The following is a 22143-nucleotide window of genomic DNA, read 5'->3' on the forward strand; positions in this document are numbered from 1 at the left end:
TCAGGATGGAATCATGCCTTTGCTTCCTTTGCGGTCAGCCACGGCTCTCCGGTTGTGGTTGGCTCGTGTGGCTTGCGGGCTTCCTTCTTCCTGCGTTCCTGTGTTGTCTCTCGGCTCTGCCCGTGGCCCCCGGGGGCTGCCAGCCACTGCCGTTGAGCTGTCATGCCGGTACCCCTTCCTGGCCAGGAAGGCCACGCGCCTGGCTTCTGCTTTTCCCCGCAGCGCTGCAGGGTCCTGCGCAAAATGGTCAAGCGTGGGGGCCTCGTCCTCAGCCTCCTCCTCCTCCTCCTCCTCGTCCTCCTCCTGCCCTCCTCTGGGCACTTTGGTTCTCAGCGCCTGAGGGATGGTGAAGGGCCTGCGGCTGAAGAGCTCATCACCTGAGTCTGCGTCGTTGGCGCCCACCGGGCTGCCATCATATGTGGCATCATACTCATCCTCGCAGTCGTAAGGTGAGTCCTCCGCTGGCTGCACTGGCACCTCCTCCACCAGCACGCTGTACTGCTCGTAGCGCCGCCACCCCCCGCTTGTCGTTCAGCAGGCTCCGTGCGCTCTCCTGCTTCCTCCTGCCCTTGTGTACCCGGCTCAGGTCCACCGAGTCCCTGCTGAGCACGTCAAACTCAACATTCTGGAAGATGTTGTGACGAGACGTCAGCAGGGGCGTCGGGTCTGGCTTCACCTGTCTGTCTAGGCCGCGGTCCAGCTGGCAGAGGGCAGGGGCCAGCCGCCCCTCCAGGATGTTGTTGATCACCTGCTCTGGGTCATAGCTGGAGTGCTTCAGGCAGGCCAGGATGAAGCCCTCGCAGAGGTCTGGCAGCAGGTCCTTCACCTGGGAGATGAGTGAGTCCGGCTCCACGCCGCACACGGCGGGGCCTGGAGCAGCCGCCGCCCCCAGGAACTCCTCTTCCTCCGAGTTCTGGCGAAGTGATGACGGTCTGCTGACCGCCTCCGCTGCCTCCATGACCCCGTTAGGATGCTCAGCCACCGGTGGGTCTTTGGCATCGATGGCTTTCCTTCGGTCCACCCCTTCCCATGCACTCTCGACTGCCTGGAGGATGTAGGCGATCCGAGTCTCGTCCAAGGCTGACGAGGCCTGCTGCAACAGGCTGACGTCATCGGCCACAGGGAAGAGCGCATCGTAGTTCCGGAGAGACCTCTTCTCCTGCAGCGAGGAGCCGAAGATCTGAAGGAACGCTTCAACGAAGCCCTGAATGTTGTCACAGCTGCTTTCTAGGACTGGGAGAAGGCAGATCTGGTTCAGGAGGATGTGAAAAATCTCCAGTAGCTTCTTCCTGGAATGAGAGAGCCTCTGCCACAGGTCACCTAGCAGCTTGCTGTCTTCAAGCCTCCTCTTCTTAATTGCAGACTCCAGTTTGGGAATTGCTATTTCGTAAAAGGAAGCTAGCCTGTAACAGAAGTCGTGTTTCTGGAAGGTTGGGCAAGCCAAAGGGAAGATATCCGGAAAGGCCCAGAGTGTGGTGCAGGTATCACAAAGGTAGAGAACGATGTCCTTTAATTCCAGGAGAGGCATGTCGCTGGGGGTCAGCCGGGCCCTCTCCTCAAGCTTCTGGGGTGTGGCGCAGGCCCCGTCGCCTTGCAAACCACAGTGCTGAAGGATATTGCTGAAGACCTGAAGGATGGTGGGCATGGTTTCATTCAGGTCATTATAGTAACTTGGCTGTTGGATAAAGATGTTTCCTATCATCTTCTGCAGCAGCGGGGAGTTGCCTTTTCCAAAGAGCACGCGGAGGTCCAGGATCTTTGGGATGTCAAACTGGAAGTTGTTGTAGAGGATTTCTCCAAAAGCAGAGGGGGAAATGAAGTGATCTTTGGATTCCTTGTGAGTGGACATGTGAAGGAAGGTGAGAAAAACACTTCGGTGGAGGCACTTCTCCATGTCAATGACCTCAGGGGCTGGGGCCACCCACTGGTCGAAATTTCGGGGGACATAGTGTAGGTAGGAGTCCAGGCACTTCTGCAGGGTCTCGTCGAAGACAACCTGGCACCAGAACTTATCGTGAGGCAGGGCCAGGAACCAGTCGAGGTCACTGGCTACGAAGCGTTCCAGCTACTCCTCCACTAGGGCGGGAATGTTGTCTTTAGGGGGCGGTTTGTATAACGCAAAATACCGGTCTGTCTTCTGCTCGGGGTGTTTGTTCACCAAGAAGAGAAGATGAGCTCAGTTTTCTCCTCTGACTACATAAGGGCTGCTTTCTCCAGGGGGGGCCGGTGATAACAGGGAAGAAGGCCGGGCTGCGTCTCAGCTGTTGTCAACCACAGTCCACCCACTTCCAGGTCAGCGCTGGTGAAGTCCTCAGCTTCCCTGTCTTCAGGTCCTTGTGGCTGATCTGGAGTTGGTCCAGGGGTAGAGCTGACATTGTGCTGCATTGACCCTCCCCGGCGGCTCCACTGCCGGCGCTGAACTGCCGCTGCCGCCGCCGCCGCGGTCCATGGTGACAGCTCCCACAGCGCCGGCACTTCCGGGGCCCACAATAATATTGATTTTAAAACTGAATACAAAGAACATGAGAAAGAAAAATTATAGCCATATTTCTTTATAAACATAGATGCAAAAAATCATAATTAAACAGTTAGCAAACAAGTATTCAAGCCAAGGAAGACTTAAAGAATACACGACTTGTAATTTTTATTTCCCTGCCTTAGACGAATTTTCTTGGGACTTCCCTGGTGGTCCAGTGGTTAAGACTCCGCGCTTCCACTGCAGGGGGCGTGGGTTTGATCCCTGGTCAGGGAACTAAGAAGCCCACGTGCCGCATGGCAGCAGCCAAAAAATAAAAAGAAGAATTTTCTTTAAACTGGAAGGACACAGGATGCCCCTTATGACTGTGGCTGCTCAATGCCGTACTGTGGTCCAATCCAGTGTCCCAGGACCACAATTAGAAATAAGAGCTTCAGGGATTGGAAAAGAACAGAAACTACTAGAAATAGTAAGCAAGTTCTTAGCAAGGTTGGGTTAGATCCAAGTTCAATTTAGAAAAATTAATCGTGTTCCCAGATACTGGCAACAAACAAAAGTATAAAGGTAGATGAAGTCTACAATATCGCCAAAAAAGTTTACTAGAAATAAACCTGACAAAATGTGTAAGATCTTTATGAAAAAGTATAAGACTTATGGAAAACATCAAAGAAGACGTGTATAAATTGAGGTAAATACCATGTTAATGGATGGAAAGATTCAATGCCACAAAGATGTCTATCCTTCCCCAAATTGATCTGCACACTGATATTGGGATTTTTCATGGAACATGAAAAGTTTTGTCCATAAATTCATATGGATCTATAAGGGGTCAATACAATTTCAAAGAGTAAGAAGGCAAGATGGATCTCCATATCAGATATTAAGAGTACTAGAAAGAAATAAGGAGAACAATATGGTAGTAGCACAGGCTTAGACAGTGGAGCAGATGAGAGACAGCTTATACACACACACACACACACACACACACACACACACACACATTAAATAAGTTTGCAGAATTACACATAGGACAGGAGGACATGGATAGATATTCATTAAATTGTTCTTATATTGGCTTTCCATATACAAAATTAAAAATTAAATATCTATGTCATATCAAACAAGTACATGGAAAAATGGTTACATTTGAAAACATTAAAAATTAAAACATCTACACATGGCAAGACTTCATAAACTAAGAGCCTAATCACAGATTGGAAGAGAGTATTTGAGATGTATATAACTGACAAAGGATTACTATGCAGAATATCAAAAAATTCTTATAAAGCAATAAGGAAAGACAAACTTCCTACTAGAAAAATATACAAAGGATTCAGTCAACAATTCTATAAAAGAAGAAAATAGAAGGGACAGAAAAATATGAAAAGACACTTGGGGGACTTCCCTGGTGGTCCAGTGGTTAAGACTCCGAGCTCCCAATGCAGGGGGCCTGGGTTTGATCTCTGGTCAGGGAACTAGATCCCACATGCATGCCACAACTAAGAGCCCGCATGCTGCAACTAAAAGATCCCACATGCCGCAGTGAAGATCCTGCACGCGGCAGCGAAGATCTCATGTGCCGTAACTAAGACCCATTGCAGCCAAATAAGTAAATAAATAAATATATTTTAAAAAAAAGAAAAGAAAGAAAAGACACTTGGTCTCACTAGAAATCAGGAAAGTATAAAATAAAACCTCAATGAGATAGCTTTTCACATTCCAGAAGGTTGGGAAATGAGAGGTCTCATAATACCAGTATTGGTGAAGATATGGGAAATGGTAACACTTTTTATTTCTCCTGGAGGTGTCTGTTCGCACAAGAGCTTTAGAAAGCAATTTGGCAGTGAGTGCCAAGTATGGCGTTTTATTTCCACTAGGAGATCTAGATCCTGCTAAGGGCAACAACGGCCCAGCTAAAATTACCCACATTCCGGGCCTCCCGTGAGGTAGCAGTGAACACGACTTCTGGAAAGGTATATGTACCAGAGTTTCAGCACTGGGTGTAAGGCAGCACCTACGCTACTGAGAGCAGTGATAAATCATCATTGTCCAGGAGGCAACCAAAGGAATCCTGTTGGTCATGGCCTGCTGTGGGCTAAAGGTCTGTGTCACTTGTGCACAATGAACATTTGTGTGCAAATTTGTATGTTGAAGTCCTGTTACTGAGTCCAAACTTGTATTGCTCGCCACAGGACATGCCAATAAATTGAGAGATGAGGTGTTGGGGCAAAGAATAGTGACTTTATTTGGAAAGCCAGCAGACTGAGAAGATGGTGGACTAGTGTCCCAAAGAACCATCTTACCCAAGTTAGAATTCAGGCTTTTTTAATACTAAAAGGGGAGGGGGTGTTCTCGCTCTCAAACATTTTTTAGAAATGGCAGTTATTGTTTCAGGTTCTAGACTTTAATTTATTATGTAAAACTCACCTAGATTATCTGCATCAAGTGATATGAATACAGGACTGGGTCTACGCAGTGAGGAAGAACTCAAACCCCATTTAGTATTTAGCTTTGAATTTACCTTAGAACCTGAAAAATCATTTCAAACAAGATAATGAAGCCATACCTCGAAGATCTTCCTCAAGAGTCTGGGAATCTATTTCTGTTTCTAATGTCTAAAAAATTATTTGTGATGATCCACTCAAACTGAGGCCAATTACTAGAATGTAAGCACCACATTGTACTCTGTTTGTGCCCTCGATGTGTCATGAATCAATGAATGAATAGTACCAAGTTTTTGTAAAGCACAGATGGTGTTTGTGGCAGCCATGAGAACGTGCATCTCAGATCGCCAAGCATAATCCTGACAGACCGGACTGCTGCGTTATGAATCCACCACATTTCCTCCAGGCTGCTCCCAGCCACTGACTGAGGAGACGGGGAGTATGGCAGGCCTGTTGCTGTGAGACACGAAACTCCTCTGACAGGTAACTTTGGCTTGAGGTTTCCCCATTGACCTAGAGAAAACGCTCTAAACTGCATTGCACTCCAATATGCTTTCTATTGAAACTTCCTTTCTTCCCCACTTCTTTACCATCACCAGCTCTCCCCTTTGCTCTGGCTCCCTCCCCATTTTTCCCTTAGAGGTGTTTCCCTCCAAATTCTCTTACACATCTAATCCCATCATTCTATCTGCTTATTGGAGGATCTTAATACTGTGGTTAAGGGTATGGGTTTCAAAGGATTCCCTAGACAGGACATTGAGAACAACAGAGAAACAAAAGAGAAACAATTAAGTAGGTGCTCAAAGATTTAGGATGTAAAGATACAGGATTAGGATCTACCTCAAGGATGTGAGTGATGACAACTTAAATCTGCTCCTGAAGTGATTGATAACATACATTATTATGTAAATATACACAATGGAATTCTTTTTTTTATTTTCAGGTTTTCACTTTTTATTGTACTTACATTTAAATTACCATTAAATACTAAGCATAAGTTAAATAAATAAATAAAAGGGGACGGGGTGTGGCTGGTCGTTGCAGGAATCCTTTGTTCTTGCAGCTGTCCAGGTAGGTCTGGTCACAATGTTCCCATAAACCTCCAACAAGATAATTGTTATTTTCTGTTCTGCAACTTTTTATCTCTATATGAATGGAAAAGTGTGCCTTTAAAGGTCAGAGGCTAGAGAATGGGCTATCACATATATTCCAGACTCTAGGCAACGTTCTTTTGTGTGTGTGTGTGTGTGTGTGTGTGTGTGTGTGTGTGTGTGTTTGAAGTAATATTTATTGATTGATTCCCCCTCCCTTTTTTTTTTTGGCCACACCACAAGGCTTGCGGGAATCTCAGTTCCCGACCAGGTATTGAACCCGGGCCACAGCAATGAAAATGCTGACCCCTAATCTTTAGATCACCAGGGAACTCCCTGACTTCCCCCTTTTTTTTTGAGTCCCAATAAAACTTTATTTACAAAAAATCAGGTGGTTAGCCTGGGGCCATAGTTTGCCACCCCTGCTCTAAAGAGTGGGACCCAGAGCCTGAATCCATGGGAGATTCTAGGCAACATTCTTTTATAAAGGTGCAGAGCCAGCATGACTAAGCACAGGCAACAGAGCACAAGGGTTAGAGGTAAAGGAATAGATTCAATATGAAGTCAGGTTTGTTCTACTCTGTTACAGCCCTAACCCCCAGTGTGATGGAATTTGGAGGTGGGGCCTTTGGGTGATTGGGTTTAGATGAGGTCATGAGGATGGGACCCCCATGAGGGGATTAGTGTCCTTATAAAGAGAGCCTTCGTGCAAGCATGCCCTCTCTCTGCCATGCGAAGGCTGAGGGGACTCTTGCCGAGGACCAAGCACAGAAGTAGGAATTCAAAGCACATCTGTCCCCTCACTTCTGGCTGTGCCAGGAGAAAATAAGGAGTCCTGATCCAAGGTCCATACTTTCTCATTGCCTCCATTCATTCAACAGGCAAGTGTAGAGCCAGGTGCAGATTTGGGCTGGGTGCAGGGGTGGGGTGGAGAGGGCTTTGTCCTGCTCTCTTCCGCCAGGGTCTGTCCCATCCCCCTCTCTCTGGCATCTTTACTTTCTTTCCCTTTGCAATAACGTCGGGTCCTGCTGCATAGAGGGGTCTGGCTTCATCAGAGACCGATCTCTGCCAAAGAGGGAGGGCCCAAGAGAAGGTGGGTCGGAGCCTAAGGAAGCAAACCACCCCAGGGCCCTCCCACCCTTGGTGCCAAAGCAGGAAGGAGGTGGAGCCTCGGCTGAGACGGCCTGGGAGGTCGCTCACAGATAAGGGGGTTTTCTACACGAGAGCCCTGGGAGAGGAAATGGAGCCCCAGCGCCCGAGACAAAGGGCAGGGCTGGGACTAGCCAGCAAAGGAGGCTGCAGCCAGAGGCCCCGGATCAGGTACCGCTGCTGCCCGCTCTGTCCCACTGGGGCCCATCTCCAGCCCTCTCTAGGGCTGTGCCTCTGTCCTTGGCCTCCTTCTCCCCGCAGTCCCTGCAGTCCCAGCCTTGCTCCTTTCCCTCTCTGGGCTCCTTCTCTGCAGGGCCCACTCCCATCTGGGGTCTTTGCCCTGTTCTGGGGGTGCCCCCACTATTGCTTCTGAACCGGCCCCTCCCAAACCTCCACCCAGCTCTGAGGGTCCTCGTGGCCCAGCTCTCAGTCTGAAAGTCTGTCGGGCTAGGCCGTCCCCTCCCTGCCTGTGCGGGGCTGCACCCTCTATTGGTCGGAAATATCTGTGCTCTGTTAACGCTTAGAATTTGGTGAAAGGATGATTGAAGCAGCTGGTGACTTTTTTTAAAGCATTCTGATCAGTTTCAGTTGACACCATTGTAAACACAGTGTGAGAATAGTTCTCTGAGGCAAGAAGATAAATCATCTCCTCCAAGGATATCTCAACTCTGAGCAGGAAAGTAAATGCACACCGTTCACAAACCTGGCCACACCCTAGGTGACCACGCTTCACGTTTATAACTGTACCACTAACAGCTGTAATGGAACTGGAGGAAAGATCAGGAGAAACGCTCCTATTTTAAAATTAAGTAGAAAAGAAAGCCACACCCAAGACTTCACACAGCTGCAAGGTCATATAATGGAAGAGCTGGAAATGGCCTGGCCTGGTCAGGCGACCCAGCTCTATCACTTACAGCTCTGTGACTTAGGCAGGTTACTTGTCCCCCTCTGCGTCCCCGCTTCCTCCACTATAAAATGGGCATGGCTCCCGTAGCATTTGGAGAGTAGATGAGTTCAGATACACAAAGCACTTGTAACCATAGCCCAAGCCTGTGAATTTAGGTGTTAACCCGACATTAAAAAACAAAACAAACAAACATGTGCAAGTGAAAAGTCAGGAACGAATTGAACTGAAATGTTAAAGGCTCTTATTTTGGAGTGGAGAGGTTTTCGTTACTCTTTTTTTATTTTTCTAATGATTTGGGGGATGGGTGGGCAGGAAAACCGGAGTGGAGGTGGGGGGTGTGCTATTGGAAGTAGCAGAGCCAGGGCCCCTGTGGGAGACGTCACCCATCCCTGCTGTCCTAGCACCCTCTCCTCTCCCTCTCCCCCAGCCTTCCTGCCTGGAAAGGCGCAGGAAATTCTCAAGGCCCAGGCGGGTTGCTGGGAGGCACAGCGCCTAGGGCGTCCAGGGGGCTGCGCTCCGGAGAGACCAGCCGGGAGTAACTCCAGGGGGCGCTCTCCGCATTTTCCCTTTTCTCTCTTTTGCCCCAGAAACCCAGTGGAGTGGTTAGATCGCCAAACCTTCTCCTTCCACTTTCGCAACTTGAGCTTTGCCAATGGGCGGAACTGCTCCTACCTCTGCTACCAGGTGGAAAGACTGAAGCACTGCTCACCTGACCCCTCCGACTGGGGGGTCTTTCAAAACCGGGTATGGGCCCCAGGACACTCATCGCAGGCGGGAGCTAAGTGTCGACCCAGAAAAGAGGCGCAGCGCAAAGACACAAAAGCATTTATTTGGTGCCTTAGAATTGCAATGCGGGGAGCACAGATTCAGGTGCAGCCTGCGTTGTGTCCCGCCAAGGAGAAAAAAGCCGGGGCGGGGGCGGGTATTGGCAAGTTGCGGAAGGTTTAAGATGCTTGCACAAGTTGTTTTCCCAATATTATGATTGGGAGATATAATTACAATTGAAATTCATTGGTTTTCGAGTATATTATGTCAGATACTAGGAAAATCCCTTTTGCAGTGTGTCCAGTTTTTAATCAAGAATGCGGATATTGGGACTCCCCTGGCAGTCCAGTGGTTAAGGCTGGGTGCTCCCAATGCAGGAGGCGCTGGGAACTAAGATCCTGCATGTCACCCGCACCCGGCCCCTCCCCCCCCAAAAAAGAATGCGGATATAGCAGTGACAGGCTCTGTCCTATGCCTTTGCCCAGTGTAATAGTTCAAATCTGGTGCCTGTTTCAAAAATGGGATGAAATTTTAGCCCCCAAATGGTGTCCCTCATGTCAGAGGTGTTACACAGGTTCACATAAGCCAGTAGAGGATGTGGAAAAAATGGTAATAAGTCCAACGCCATTTGGGGGTTCTCAGTGGCGGATGTATCTTCCCACACATTTTCTTAAGTCCTGGAACCGGATACGTGATGGCGGTTGACTTATCCCACTAAGCCTTGTTTAGCGAGTCTGCTGGTGGTGGGTCTCTGAGTTTGTCTTCGGGCTTGGTGAAAGGTCCCCCCACCCGCCTGCCCTCCTCCACCCAGAAGGCAGCCTTTTCAGAACCTGTGTGCGGAAGGGGCGGGGCGGGGGTGTGCACTGAAGCAGTATTATCCCACCCAAACCTAATCTGAGTCACAGGTGTCATCTCACTCTTTCTACTACCCAGTGTTCAAAAAGTTAAGAGAAACTGACGAAATTAATATTGACCCTGTGTTAGACAACACAGTCATTCCCTAGATATGGGGGTGGGGAGGTTGGCTCCAGGACCCCCACGAACACCAAAATCTGAAGATGCTAAATCCCTTATGTAAGATGGCATAGCATTTGCATATAACCTACCCACATCCTCCCATAGACTTTAGATCATCTCTAACTTACTTATAATACCTGATACAATGTAAATGCTATGTAAATAGTTGTAAATACATTGTGGATGTTATGTAAGTAGTTGCCAGCCTGGCAAATTCAAGTTTTGCGTTTTGGAACTTTCTGGAATTTTTTTTTTTCCTGAATAATTTCAATAGGTGGTTGGTTGAATCTGCAGATGAGCAACTCTCAGATACAGAGGACTGACTGTATACCTAATCTATTATTTCAATTAGATGTATTTTCTAATATATAACTAATATAAAACTTCATGAGATAGTTTACATTCTTTTTTCTTCAATATGAAGTCACTGAAATGAACTGTGTAGTTCTACACTTGCCACACACCTCCCTTCAGACGAGCCGCATCTCAAGTGCTCTGTAGACATCTGTGGCTGGTGGTTCTGCCGACGGACAGGGCAGCTCTGTGGGCCTCCCAGCAGACAGCACCTAGGGACCAAGCCTGGACCCCACAGGGCCTGGCCCACAGCAGGCACTCAGGTTACTTGTAGAATGAATGAATGGGAGGATGGATGTTAGAATAAATGGGTGAGTCGATGAATGAGGGTAGTCAATGACTAAAGAAGAACAGAAGGGAGGGGAGAGATGGAAAGAAGGGATAACTCATGAACAACCTGCCTCTGGGATGCCCACCCCCCTTACCCCTCCTCCCCAGCTCCCTAGTCCGGCCTCACTGCCTGCTCTGCCGGCCAAGAACGCCCCCTTTCCGCCTCCATCTCTCCCAGGTCTATCCCGAGACTCCCTGCCACGCGGAACTCTGCTTCCTCTCTTGGTTTTGCGCCAAGAAGCTGTCCCCTTACGAGCAGTACCACATCACCTGGTTCTTATCCTGGAGCCCCTGCTTGTCATGTGCAGAGCAGGTGGCTGCGTTCCTGAAGGAGAACAGGAACGTGAGGCTGAGCATCTTTGCCGCCCGCCTCTACTACTTCTGGAAACCAGAGTGCCAGCACGGGCTGCGCCTGCTGCACCACCAGAGGGCCTGGGTGCGCCTCATGTCCCTCCGAGGTGAGAGCAGAGGGGGCTGGGGGCTGGAGGGCGGGGCGGTGGGGGGGATGGGGGCGGACCTAGAATACCCACCAGCGAGGGTGAGTGGGAGGAGAGCCTGGGAAACGAGGCAGGACTGAGGGCACATGGCAGGGAGGGGGCAGGAGGGGGCAGGACACAGGATGGTCAGCGGAGAAAGGCCTCCCAGGGCCCGGACCTGATGGCTTTCTCTCCTCTTTATCTCAGAGTTTAAATACTGTTGGAAAAACTTTGTGTACAATCAGGGAATGCCCTTCAAGCCTTGGAAGAAACTGCGTAAAAATTATCAGTTCCTGGCGGCAAAGCTTCAGGAAATTCTCCGGTGAGGGCTTCCTTAGCCTCCCTCCCCCCACCTTCTCCTTATCTCCGAGTACCTTCCACCTCCCTTCTCAGCCTCCTCTCCTCCCTGGCCCCAGAGGGCCACTGCCCTTGGGCTGCCCCTGCCCTCCCTCAGCTCCTCTCTCCTTTCTTCCCCCAGCGTCTCCCCCTCCCCCTGTAAGATCTCCCTCTCCCCCAGCAAGGGAGCCCCGCCTCCTCCCATCTCACACATTGACCAAACTTTGTTATTGAACTGAACATAAATGAGCATGAATATGTATAAGTGTGAAAATGAGATTTGAAAAACATCCTTGAAGACAGACTTGACTTATCAGAGAACGAGGTTCCTTGATGGGAATGATGGTATTCGTTTGCTAGGATATCCGCAACAAAACGCCACAGACTGAGTGACTTAACAACAGGTATTTACTTTCTCACCGATATGGAGGCTAGAAGTCCAAGATCAAGGAGTCGGTAGGTTGGGCTTCTCCTGCACCCTCCCTCCTTGGCTGCAGACAGCTGCCTTCTCGCTCTGTCCTCAGATGGTCTTTCTTCTGTGCATGACCCCTGGGGAGCCCCTGGTGTCCCTCTGTGTGTCCCAATTTCCTCTTCTCATAAGGACATCAGTCAGATTGGACTAAGGGTCACCCTAAGAGCTTCCTCTTAACACAATCACCTCTTTAAAGGCCCTATCTCAAGTACAGTCACGTTCTGAGAAACTGGAGGTTGGGACTTCAGCATGTGGATTTGCGGGGACACGGTTCAGCCCATACGATGACCAAACGCTTTTTCGAGCTGAGCAGGTGCAGTGAGAGCCGGATCCTCGTCCTGTGTGTCTCTCTCCGGCTTATGCCCCCTTGACCCCAACTCCTCTGCTTCCATTCCAGACCTTGGTGTCCCTAGAACCCCACCGCCACCCTGCCTTCACTTTGTGATCATCACACCCTGTCTTCACTCTGCTCATCCCTCATCCCATTCCCAAATTGCCGCCAGAGATGAAGCTCTGGGGATGGTGATGGAGAATGAGCAAGGAAAAAAAAAAATGGTTAAGTTTACATTTAAATAAGTTTTTAGAAAAAAGTAGGATTGGGGACGTGAGGATTGAGATTATTGGAGCTTTTTCAAAAAGCAGACTAGAAAGTGGAAGGGCTGCCAAGGGTCAGGTCAGAGACCACAGCTCAGTTGCTCAAGGTAGATCAGGAAGCGAGCGTCTGGCCCTTTGTCCACAGAGCCAGCTGCCACGTGAATGCACCAGGGAGGAACTCCGTGGAGGTTCCAGAAAGGGTGGCCGGGATTGTGGCAGGGCAAAAAGGGAGTAAGAGCCTGATGAGGTGGGATTCTGGGCAGGCAGAGGCAGAGGAAGGAACAGCAAGTGGGAAGCTGTTGGTTTGGAATCTGTCCTTAAATTCCTTGTGGAGAAGGTCTGGGGTCCCATTGATCTTGGCCGTCTGGGTGTGAATTGTCAGTGGCAGCAGACACCTGTCCCTTTACTCTCCCTTCCTGTTTGCACTGCTGCCTGGGGGTCTTGGGCAGAATCCAGGGGGGTCTCTGGTTGCTTTGGCTCTTCTGCCTTGATGCTCTCCCTGTCGGTGTTTCCTTCAAGGAGGGAGGCACAGAGGGACATGGATGTGGATGACGTACCTCCTGATTGTCTCGGGCATTAAAACGGGCCACAGTGGCCAGCTTAAAATGTCCCGCTTCTGGCACACCTGCATTTTGGCCCATCTCAGGCGGCTCACAGGAATCTCCAAGCCGGGGCTGTAGGATTGCTGTCATTAGGGAAAGGCCAGCAAAGGGTTTCAGCCTTCTCGTCCATCCTTCCTGCCTCTCAGGCCAGCGGTGACTTAGCTCTCTGAGTTTGACCAACACTTCAGTGTGCAAATCTGATCACTCTTTGGACTTCCCTGGTGGTCCAGTGGTTAAGACTCCATGCCCCCAATGCAGGGGGCACAGGTTCAATCCCCGGTTGGGCAAGCTCCGCATGCCACGTGATGTGGCCAAAAAAAAAAAAAAAAAAAAAAATCTGGTCACTCTTCCCAGAAGGACCCAGCTCGTTCTAGAATCTTTTGTTGGCTGTGGCCCTGGGCATTAGGACAGATGGGGGTGAAGGGGACACCATTCCTGTGGATCCTCTAACCTCCTGCCCAAGCTTGTGTTACCCCCGAGGCCGTACCAGGGCCTGTGGGGCAGAAGGGGGTGTGTGCAGGGTCGGGTAGCAATGGGATGACAAGCTGGGAAAAGTTAATTTGGGAATCACATTTGTGTGCAGTCTGGACTGGAGGTGGCCGTGACTGCTCTAAGACCTCCTCCCTAGGTTTCAACTTTCCCCAGAGCTGTTTTCTCATCTGGAGGTCTTGGTGGCCACGTGACAAAGTAAGCAGACAGCTTACCCCTTCTCTTGTGCCCCCTCCCCAACTCCTTTTCATGGAACAATGAGGAAGCAAGGGGAGGGAACCAGGCCAGGCTTCCTGGACAGCTTTCCAGTTCTGCCATTTATTTGCTGTGTGACCTCAAGAGAGTGTCTTAACCTCTCTGTGCTGGAACCGCATCTAAAATGTCAGGATAATGCTCCTCCCCGCTTGATGCTACTGGGGAGCTGGGTAGCAGATGGTGCACAGGATCTGCTCAACACAGGGCTGGAGATGAAGATCTGGAGTGCTGACCCCCAGCCCTCATTTTCCGTCCTGCCCAGAGTCTTGTCAGGGTACTGAATAAAAGCTAAGTGCCAAGTAGGAGTAGGGTGGAGAGGGCTCCAGCCCGCCCCTCCCCCAATGGGAGCAGGCCTTTGTCCTGCTCTCTTCCGCCAGGGTCTGTCCCATCCCCCTCTCTCTGGCATCTTTACTTTCTCTTTCCCTTTGCAATAACGTCGGGTCCTGCTGCACAGAGGGGTCTGACTTCATCAGAGACCGACCTCTGCCAAGAGGGAGGGCCCAAGAGTAGGTGGGTCAGAGCCTGAGGAAGCAAACCACCCCAGGGCCCTCCCACCCCTGGTGCCAAAGCAGGAAGGAGGTGGAGCCTCGGCTGAGACGGCCTGGGAGGTCGCTTTCAGATAAGGGGCTGTCCTAAAGAAAGGGTCCTGGGAGAGGAAATCGAGGCAGAGTGCCTATGACAAAGGGCTGGGCTTGGACAAGCCTTCCTAGGCCAGGAGACTGCATCTGGACTCCTGGGATCAGGTAAGTCCAGAGCCCAGGAGGAAGAAAGAGGATGGGTCTGAGAGACAAAAACCACCCTAGGCCTCCCACCTCCGCTTACCCAGGCAGGAAGGGCATCTACCGCTCAGAGAGCTGTAGGGCAACACTCTCAGATAAGGGACTTTCCCAAGGCCAAGGGCAGCCTTGTGAGAGGGAGGTGGAGCCAGAGATCCCAGTGCCCAGGGCAAGCTGGGATGTGTGCCAAGGAGGCTGGAGCCCGGCTGCAGGGACCAGGTGGTGCTGCCTGGTCCTCCTCGCTGCCTCGGGCTCTGCGCCCAGCCCTGGGTTCTCTTCCTCTCTGGCTCCTTCTCTTGCCTCAGGCCTCCCAGCCCTGCCTCTGCCACAGCCTGTCTGTGTCCCTGGCCATATCCCATAGGCATGGCCACTGGGTCTTCCTAAAGCTCTCTGTGCACCCTCAGTCCTAGACTTTAGGTTCAAGGATGAGTGAAACAATGTTTGGAGTCAGCTATAAAAGCATTTTTAAAAATTTTATTATAAAGGCACAGTTTTGTAAAGAATATTCTCATTTCTGCTCTGTGGAGGGAAAACTGTCCAAGACAAGAAGATAACTCGTTTCCCATGAAGACACTACCAAGTATGAAAAATTCAACTGGTCTTTAAGTACTTCTTACAAGTTGTTTCTATCGTACCTACAGTTTTAGCTATTCAAGGGCAAGGGGCAACATTTGTGCTATGAAGATAAGTCCTCTTGTCTCAAATGTGAAATATCTCAGCCTTGAGTGTCTGGCTTTCCCCAGGACTGGGGAGTTTCCCAGAACATGGGAACTTCAGGGCTAAAATCAGGAAGATTCCGGGCAAACGGGGCAGTGGTTGTCTTAGGTGTGATATGAATGGGGTTTCCCTTCTAATCCTTACCCTGACGGTGGCCAATTGCCCTCATGGGCAGTGTGAACTCCAGGCGAGATCACTGGCCAGTCATCAAAGGCCACAGTCCAGAGATGGTCTCTTCAGCAATCGTTATCCAAATCCATCTAAAGTTTTACTAATTAACACAAGGGACGTCAGAGATAGGTTTCCACTGATGAAGTTTGTGGCTTTGTTAATTAGCATAACATATCAGAAATGGTTTCTCGTTGGTGGAACTGGTGAGTTGGCTGGAAATATGCCGAGACTTCTCTGGCCTTGCAGGAACAAAGTATTGTGCCCCGTGGTCTGGGCCGTGAGGGCACCCTTGGCTTGATTCCTGTGTCCAGATGCCAATTCTGAGGCTCTGAGGTCATCTGAGTCTGACTCGATGGTCAACCAAGTGACATTACCTTGGGTGGAGTGTCCAGAAGGGCAATGGGCTGGGGCCATCAAGCCTCCCAGGCTCGTTCAGACTGGCATCTGCTTGGTCGTGGGTGGCCACGTGCAGTGCGGCCCCGGCCAGAGGGTGCCGTCATGCGCCTCTCTGGGGCCCGGCAGGAAGGCGTCTGGTTACATCCACCTACTGCTGTCTGCGCAGAGCCAACAGCATTTACTGAAAAGAACCTGGTGGTTCTGCATCCCCACATGGGCTGGGCCACTTTGCAGTATAATATTAAATGAAAGAAAAGCAAGATAGAAAATGGAATACTCTATAGAGTACCATCATAATTAGGGGGAGAAAAAGCTATGTGAGCCCTTCAGCCAAAAGTCTCTGTCACAATACTCCCTTGGTGACAACAGTTGTTCCTGTTCACATGCCTCTGTGCTCTTTGTACAGACAAAATTGTGATACACACACCTTGGCCAAGAGCACAGAGTTAAAGGAAGCTCTTTAACTTCCATCCCCCTCCCCACTCCCCAAAGAGAAGGGTCCTGACATTAGGTACCGGGTTGAGGTGCTTGTGGGACCTTAACAGAGGGGTCTGGGACTCAGGACAAAGATGTGAGAGACGAGGAAGGACATGCCGTGTCCAGTTCTCGGGGTGGGGGGCCCCCCACTCAGCCCAGGTGTCCTGCCTGCAATGGCCTCTAGCGTGGGCTGGAGGGGGTGGTGACGTGTGAGGGGGGAGAGCTCGCCCTCTTCCCTCTCCCTCCCAGTCCTCCTGGCCAATAAAGAAGGAAGAGACTCTCCCTTACCTCTCCTCAGGGGCCTAGGTGAACCCAAGAAGCTGGGTTCAGAATGTGACAGAGCCTTGGGTGACACCAGAAAACACTCTCTGCATCTTTGATTTTCTCCTTCCTGTTGCACAGAAACACAATGAATCTGCTAAAAAAAAAAGTATTCCAACAACAGTTTGGCAACCAGCACCGGGTCCCACTGCCCCGCTACCGGAGGAAGACCTATTTGTGCTACCAGCTGAAGCAGCTCGATGGCTTCACGCTTGACAAAGGCTGCTTCCGAAACAAGGTGCCAAGTGGGTTCCCTGGGCACAGGGCAAGCAGGGGCAACCGCACCATGCAGGGAAAATCCTGAGGCTTAGCAGTCTGAGTGAGCCCTGCTTCCCTGGAGCTCTCCACATTCTTTCCCATCCCCAGGCCACCACACAAGCCCTTCCCTCCAGCAGAACGTTCCTCCTGCCCCTCTTTGAGAAGTTAATGTTGCCTCATCCTCCGGATCTCAGCTCAGTCACCACTTCGGGGAAGCCAAGCGCTCTTCCGAGGACTGAGCACCTAACCTCACCTGCAAGATCTCCATCACACTTCCGCCTTTCTGCCATCTTCCTACCTGTCCCGTCCCCGCTCCCTCCCTCCCTGACCTCCCTGGTACCCTCAGGTTCAAACATCTCCAGAAAACCTCCTGGACATGTCCAAAAGCCAGGTCACAGAGTATTCAGGACTGTGCCCTGGGGGTGTCTGTTCTACAACCCTTCTCCTCTGGGCACTGGGACCCTGATCCGATTCCGATCAAGTTACAGGTGCTTGGGGAGTGTGGAATTAATGGATGAGTGAGTGAGTGAAGGAATGAATAACTGAAGGAAAGAAGGAGGTTCTTCCTTGTGCTATAGGCAAGTTCACATACTGGGAAGTTCACAGGACAGAGGCCCTCATGCCGATCTTCACCCTCGGTGTGTGACCTCTGGCCTCTGCCTTCTAACCAACCCTTCCGTCTCTCTGAGACCCTCTCCAGAAACAGCGACATGCAGAAATTCGCTTTATTGACAAGATCACCTCGCTGAATCTCGACCCAAACCAGAGCTACAAAATCATCTGCTATGTCACGTGGAGCCCTTGCCCTACCTGTGCCAGGGAACTGGTTGATTTCATCAACGGTCAGGACCACCTGAGCCTGCAGATCTTTGCCTCCCGCCTGTACTTCCACTGGGTCAAGCTGTTTCAGAGGGGGCTGCAGCAGCTACAGGCAGCCCAGGTCTCAGTGGCTGTCATGACCCGCTCAGGTAGGAAGAGAGACAGAGCTGTCGGTGGACGGGAGGATCTGCAGTTCCAAGAACGAAAGCCACTGAGTGGGAGTGGCGGGGGAGAGGAGGCTGGACAAGGACGGCGGCCCAGCTGAGACCCCGGGTGTGAAACCACCCGAAGGGGAAATTCCAGGGACAGACTAATTCCAGGGAGAGGAAGAGAAGGAAGCGGAAAGGAAGGAGGGACCGTGGCCCTGCTGGTGCCAGCTTGCTGCTCCCCTGCCCTTGGAGCCTGACTCGGTTTCCCTCTCTCATCTCAGAGTTTGAAGACTGCTGGGAAGAATTTGTGGATAACCAGGGGATGCCCTTCGAGTCCTGGGATAAGCTGGAGCAATACAGTGAAAGCATAAGCCGTCGGCTCCGGAAGATCCTGCTGGTGAGAAGCTCTCCCCGCTGCAGGCCCCTGGCCTCTCCACCCTCCGCCGACCCCCTTCCCAGCTTCAGCCCCACTTCTGTCTGTCAATCCTCTCCTTGCTCTCTCCCCACTGCCTTCTCTTTTCTCATGACACCCGCTTTAGGTCCCCTCTTCCAGGGGCTCCCGGTTCCTTCCTTCTCTCTCTCTTCATAGACTTTTTTTTTAGTAGATTTTATTTTATTTATTTATTTTTGGCTGCGTTGGGTCTTTGTTGCTGCGCGCGGACTTTCTCTAGTTGTGGCGAGCGGGGGCTACTCTTCGTTGTGGTGCACGGGCTTCTCATTGCGGTGGCTTCTCTTGTTGCGGAGCATGGGCTCTAGGCGTGCAGGCTTCAGTAGTTGTGGCACATGGGCTCAGTAGTTGTGGCTCGCGGGCTCTAGCGCAGGCTCAGTCGTTGTGGCGCACAGGCTTAGTTGCTCCGCGGCATGTGGGATCTTCCTGGACCAGGGCTCGAACCCGTGTCCCCTGCATTGGCAGGTGAATTCTTAACCACTGCGCCACCAGGGAAGCCCCTCTTCGTAGACTCTTCTTAGCTTTCTGTTTCTCTTAAGGCATCCCTGGCCTGCCTTGACCCAGTTCTTTTCTTGTCCCGGCATTTTCAGCCTCACCTCTGCTCCCCTTCCTCCCTCAGTTTCCTGCCAACCGAAGCTTTCTCATTTCTCTCTCAACAGCCCTCGAATTGGAATAATTTAGAGGATTCCTTCAGAGACTTGAGACTTGGATCCCCATCCCCTTCGTCGTTAAGAAGTGACTCAAGATGACAGGTCCTGGGGCATCTCACTGCTTCATAAACTGCTGACTCCTAGGAGCAAGTAGCAAGCTCCACGGTCACCCCTGACCCTCGCCCAAGTCCAGAGACCTTTCTTTCCTCTTTCATTCTTCTTTTTTCCTTTCTCTTCTAAGTGGGTAAATATTTTTATAATTGAAAAAATAAAGATAATTTGAAAGTCTGTAAAACTTGGGTTACTTTCTGAAAGGAGAATCAGGTTTTTCCTTCATAAAAAGATGAGTATAAAGAACTTAGATACTACAGCACTAAGGAAAAATTTACTTAAGAATTCCTAGTATAGGGACATCCCTGGTGGCGCAGTGGTTAAAAATCTGCCTGCCAATGCAGGGGACATGGGTTCGAGCCCTGGTCCGGGAAGACCCCACATGCCGCGGAGCAACTAAGCCTGTGTGCCACAATGACTGAGCCTGCGCTCTTGAGCCCGTGAGCCACAACTGCTGAGCCTGCGTGCCATAACTAATGAAGCCGCACACCTTGAGTCTGTGTTCTGCAGCAAAAGAAGCCACTGTAATGAGAAGCCCGTGCACCACAATGAAGAGTAGCCCCCGCTCGCCACAACCAGAGAAAGCCCACGTGCAGCAACTACTGAAGCCCGTGCGCCTAGAGCCCATGCTCCACAACAAGAGAAGCCACCAAAATGAGAAGCCCGCGCACTGCGACAAACAGTATCCCCTGCTGGCGGCAACTAGAGAAAGCCTGTGCAGCAACAAAGACCCAACACAGCCAGAAATAAATAAAAATAAAATAAATTTATAAAAAAATAAAATAAAATAAAAATGGGCAAAAGAACTGAATAGACATTTTTCCAAAGAGGAAATGCAGATGGCCAACAGGCACATGAAAAGATGCTCAACATCGCTAATCATCAGGGAAATGAAAATCAAAACCACAATGAGATATCACCTCACACCCATCAGAATGGCTAGTATCAAAAAACACAAATAACAAACGTTAGTGAGGGTGTGGAGAAAAGGGAACCCTTCTACACTGTTGGTGGGAATGTAAATTGGTGCAGCCACTGTGGAAAAGAGCACGGAAGTTTCCAAAAAAACTAAAAATAGAACTATCATATGACCCAGCAATACCACTTCTGGGTATATATCTGGAAAAAAACAAGAACACTAATTTGAAAATATACATGCATTCCAATATTCATAGTAGTGTTATTTACAATTGTCAAGATATGGAAGCAACCTAAGTGTCCATCAACAGATGAATGGATAAAGAAGATGTGGCATATATATAAAGGAATATTACTCAGCCCTAAAAAAGAACAAAATTTTGCCTTTTGCAGCAACATGGATGGACTTAGAGGACATTATGCTAAGTGAAATAAGTGAGACAAAACAAATACTGTATGATATCACTTATATGTGGAATCTAAAAAATACAACAAACTAGTGAATAAAACAAAAAAGAAGCAGACTCACAGTTATAGAGAACAAACTAGTGGTTACCAGTGGGGAAAGGGAAGGGGGAGGGGCAATATCGGGGTGGGGGAGTGGGAGGTGTAAGATAGGCTCCAGGATGTATTGTGCAACGCGGGGAATAGAGCCAATATTTTGTAATAACTGTAAATGGAAAGTAACCTTTAAAAATTGTATTAAAAATAAATTTGAAAAAAACCCCATGTGTTCATATCAATAGATGCTGAACAGAACTTCATAGAATTCAGCCATCATTAAAATGCTCAGTAAAATAGAAATTAAAAATGCTGAAGTGTACGAAATGATTTTTATAGAAAAGCAATAAATATTATTATAATGGCAAAATATTAAAATCATTTCAGTTAAATTGGGACCATGTCACCATTTACTCCAAATTGTCTTGGAGTTCTAAGGAATGGAATCAGACAAGGAAATTCCAGAAATTGTGTAAACATTGGAAAAGAAGATACAAACTTTCTTCTGTTATTGTTGATGATTTTATACCTTCCAAACCCGAGACTTGAATTTGAAAGGGAAAGAAAAAAGAGAAAAGACGTAGGGTAAACAAGAGGGCTGAAGTCAGAATTAATGTATAAAAGCTTTTTCTCTATATTAACAACAATTACCTAAAAATGGAAAAGGGGGAAATATTACACTTAAAAAAGCAATAAAAAGTACTAAATCCAATCAACATACAAAAATCAGTTGCATTTCTTTACACCAATAATGAACAATCCGAGAAGGAAATTAAGAAAGCAATCCCATTCACAATAGAATCAAAAAGGATAAAATACTTAGGAGTTAACCAAGAAAGCCAAAGACCGCTACATGGACAACTACAAAACACTGCTGAAAAAAATTAAAGAAGACACGGACAAATGGAAAGACATCTCATGTTCATGGATTCAAAAAGTTAATATTGTTAAAACGTCCATACTACCCAAAATGATCTACAGATTCAATGTGATCACTTCAAAATCTCAGTCATTTTTTGCAGAAATAGGAAAAATCATCCTAAAGTTCATATGGAATTTCAAGGGATCCCAAATTGCCATGCAAACTTAGAACATGTATAAATTCTGGAAAAGATACAAAGTGTCAGAAATTAAAATCTCTATGACAGGGACTTCCCTGGTGGCGCAGTGGTTAAGACTCCGCGCCCCCAACGCAAGGGGCCTGGGTTCGCTCCCTGGTCAGGGAACTAGATCCCACGTGCATGCCACAACTAAGAGTTCGAATGCCACAACTAAGGACCCCGCCTGCCGCAACCAAGACCTGGTGCAACCAAATAAATAGGTAAATAAATATTAAAAAAAAAAAAAAAAAGGGAATTCCCTGGCAGTCTAGTGGTTAGGACTCAGCCCTGTCACTGCCAGGGGAACTAAGATCTCACAAGCTGTGTGCCATGGCATAAATAAATAAATAAATAAATAAATAAAATGGATAAAAAGTTAAAAAAAAATTTCTATGACAAAGAGAAACTTAACAGTTTCTGATGCCATAAATAAATATTTATTATTGTTAAAAAAGACTTGGCCTAACACTCAAAGATTTCAGTTTAAATCTCCTTAGTTTGTGCATCTCAATAAAGAATCAATCAGGGCTTCCCTGGTGGCGCAGTGGTTGAGAATCTGCCTGCTAATGCAGGG

The 22143-nt window shown here is 49.1% G+C and overlaps 2 protein-coding genes across 2 annotated transcripts; one reads left to right on the forward strand and one right to left on the reverse strand.

Annotated features, from left to right (window-relative positions):
* Positions 1 to 2386, reverse strand: LOC132373588 (activating signal cointegrator 1 complex subunit 2-like). The gene is given in 5 exon segments (XM_059936990.1): positions 1 to 77; positions 80 to 128; positions 130 to 511; positions 513 to 2150; positions 2296 to 2386. Coding segments are annotated over 5 exon segments (2226 nt in total). The 5' UTR covers positions 2376 to 2386.
* A 4799-nt stretch (positions 2387 to 7185) lies between these two features.
* Positions 7186 to 19234, forward strand: LOC132373589 (DNA dC->dU-editing enzyme APOBEC-3B-like). The gene is made up of 8 exons (XM_059936991.1): positions 7186 to 7331; positions 8655 to 8811; positions 10712 to 10991; positions 11217 to 11331; positions 16697 to 16853; positions 17574 to 17841; positions 18123 to 18238; positions 18949 to 19234. The coding sequence occupies exons 1-8, from the start codon at positions 7252 to 7254 to the stop codon at positions 19036 to 19038; spliced, it is 1263 nt and encodes a 420-aa protein (XP_059792974.1). The 5' UTR covers positions 7186 to 7251; the 3' UTR covers positions 19039 to 19234.
* Positions 19235 to 22143: the final 2909 nt, after the last annotated feature.

Source organism: Balaenoptera ricei, chromosome 10 (assembly GCF_028023285.1).
Source record: "Balaenoptera ricei isolate mBalRic1 chromosome 10, mBalRic1.hap2, whole genome shotgun sequence".
Classification (NCBI taxonomy): Eukaryota; Metazoa; Chordata; class Mammalia; order Artiodactyla; family Balaenopteridae; genus Balaenoptera; species Balaenoptera ricei.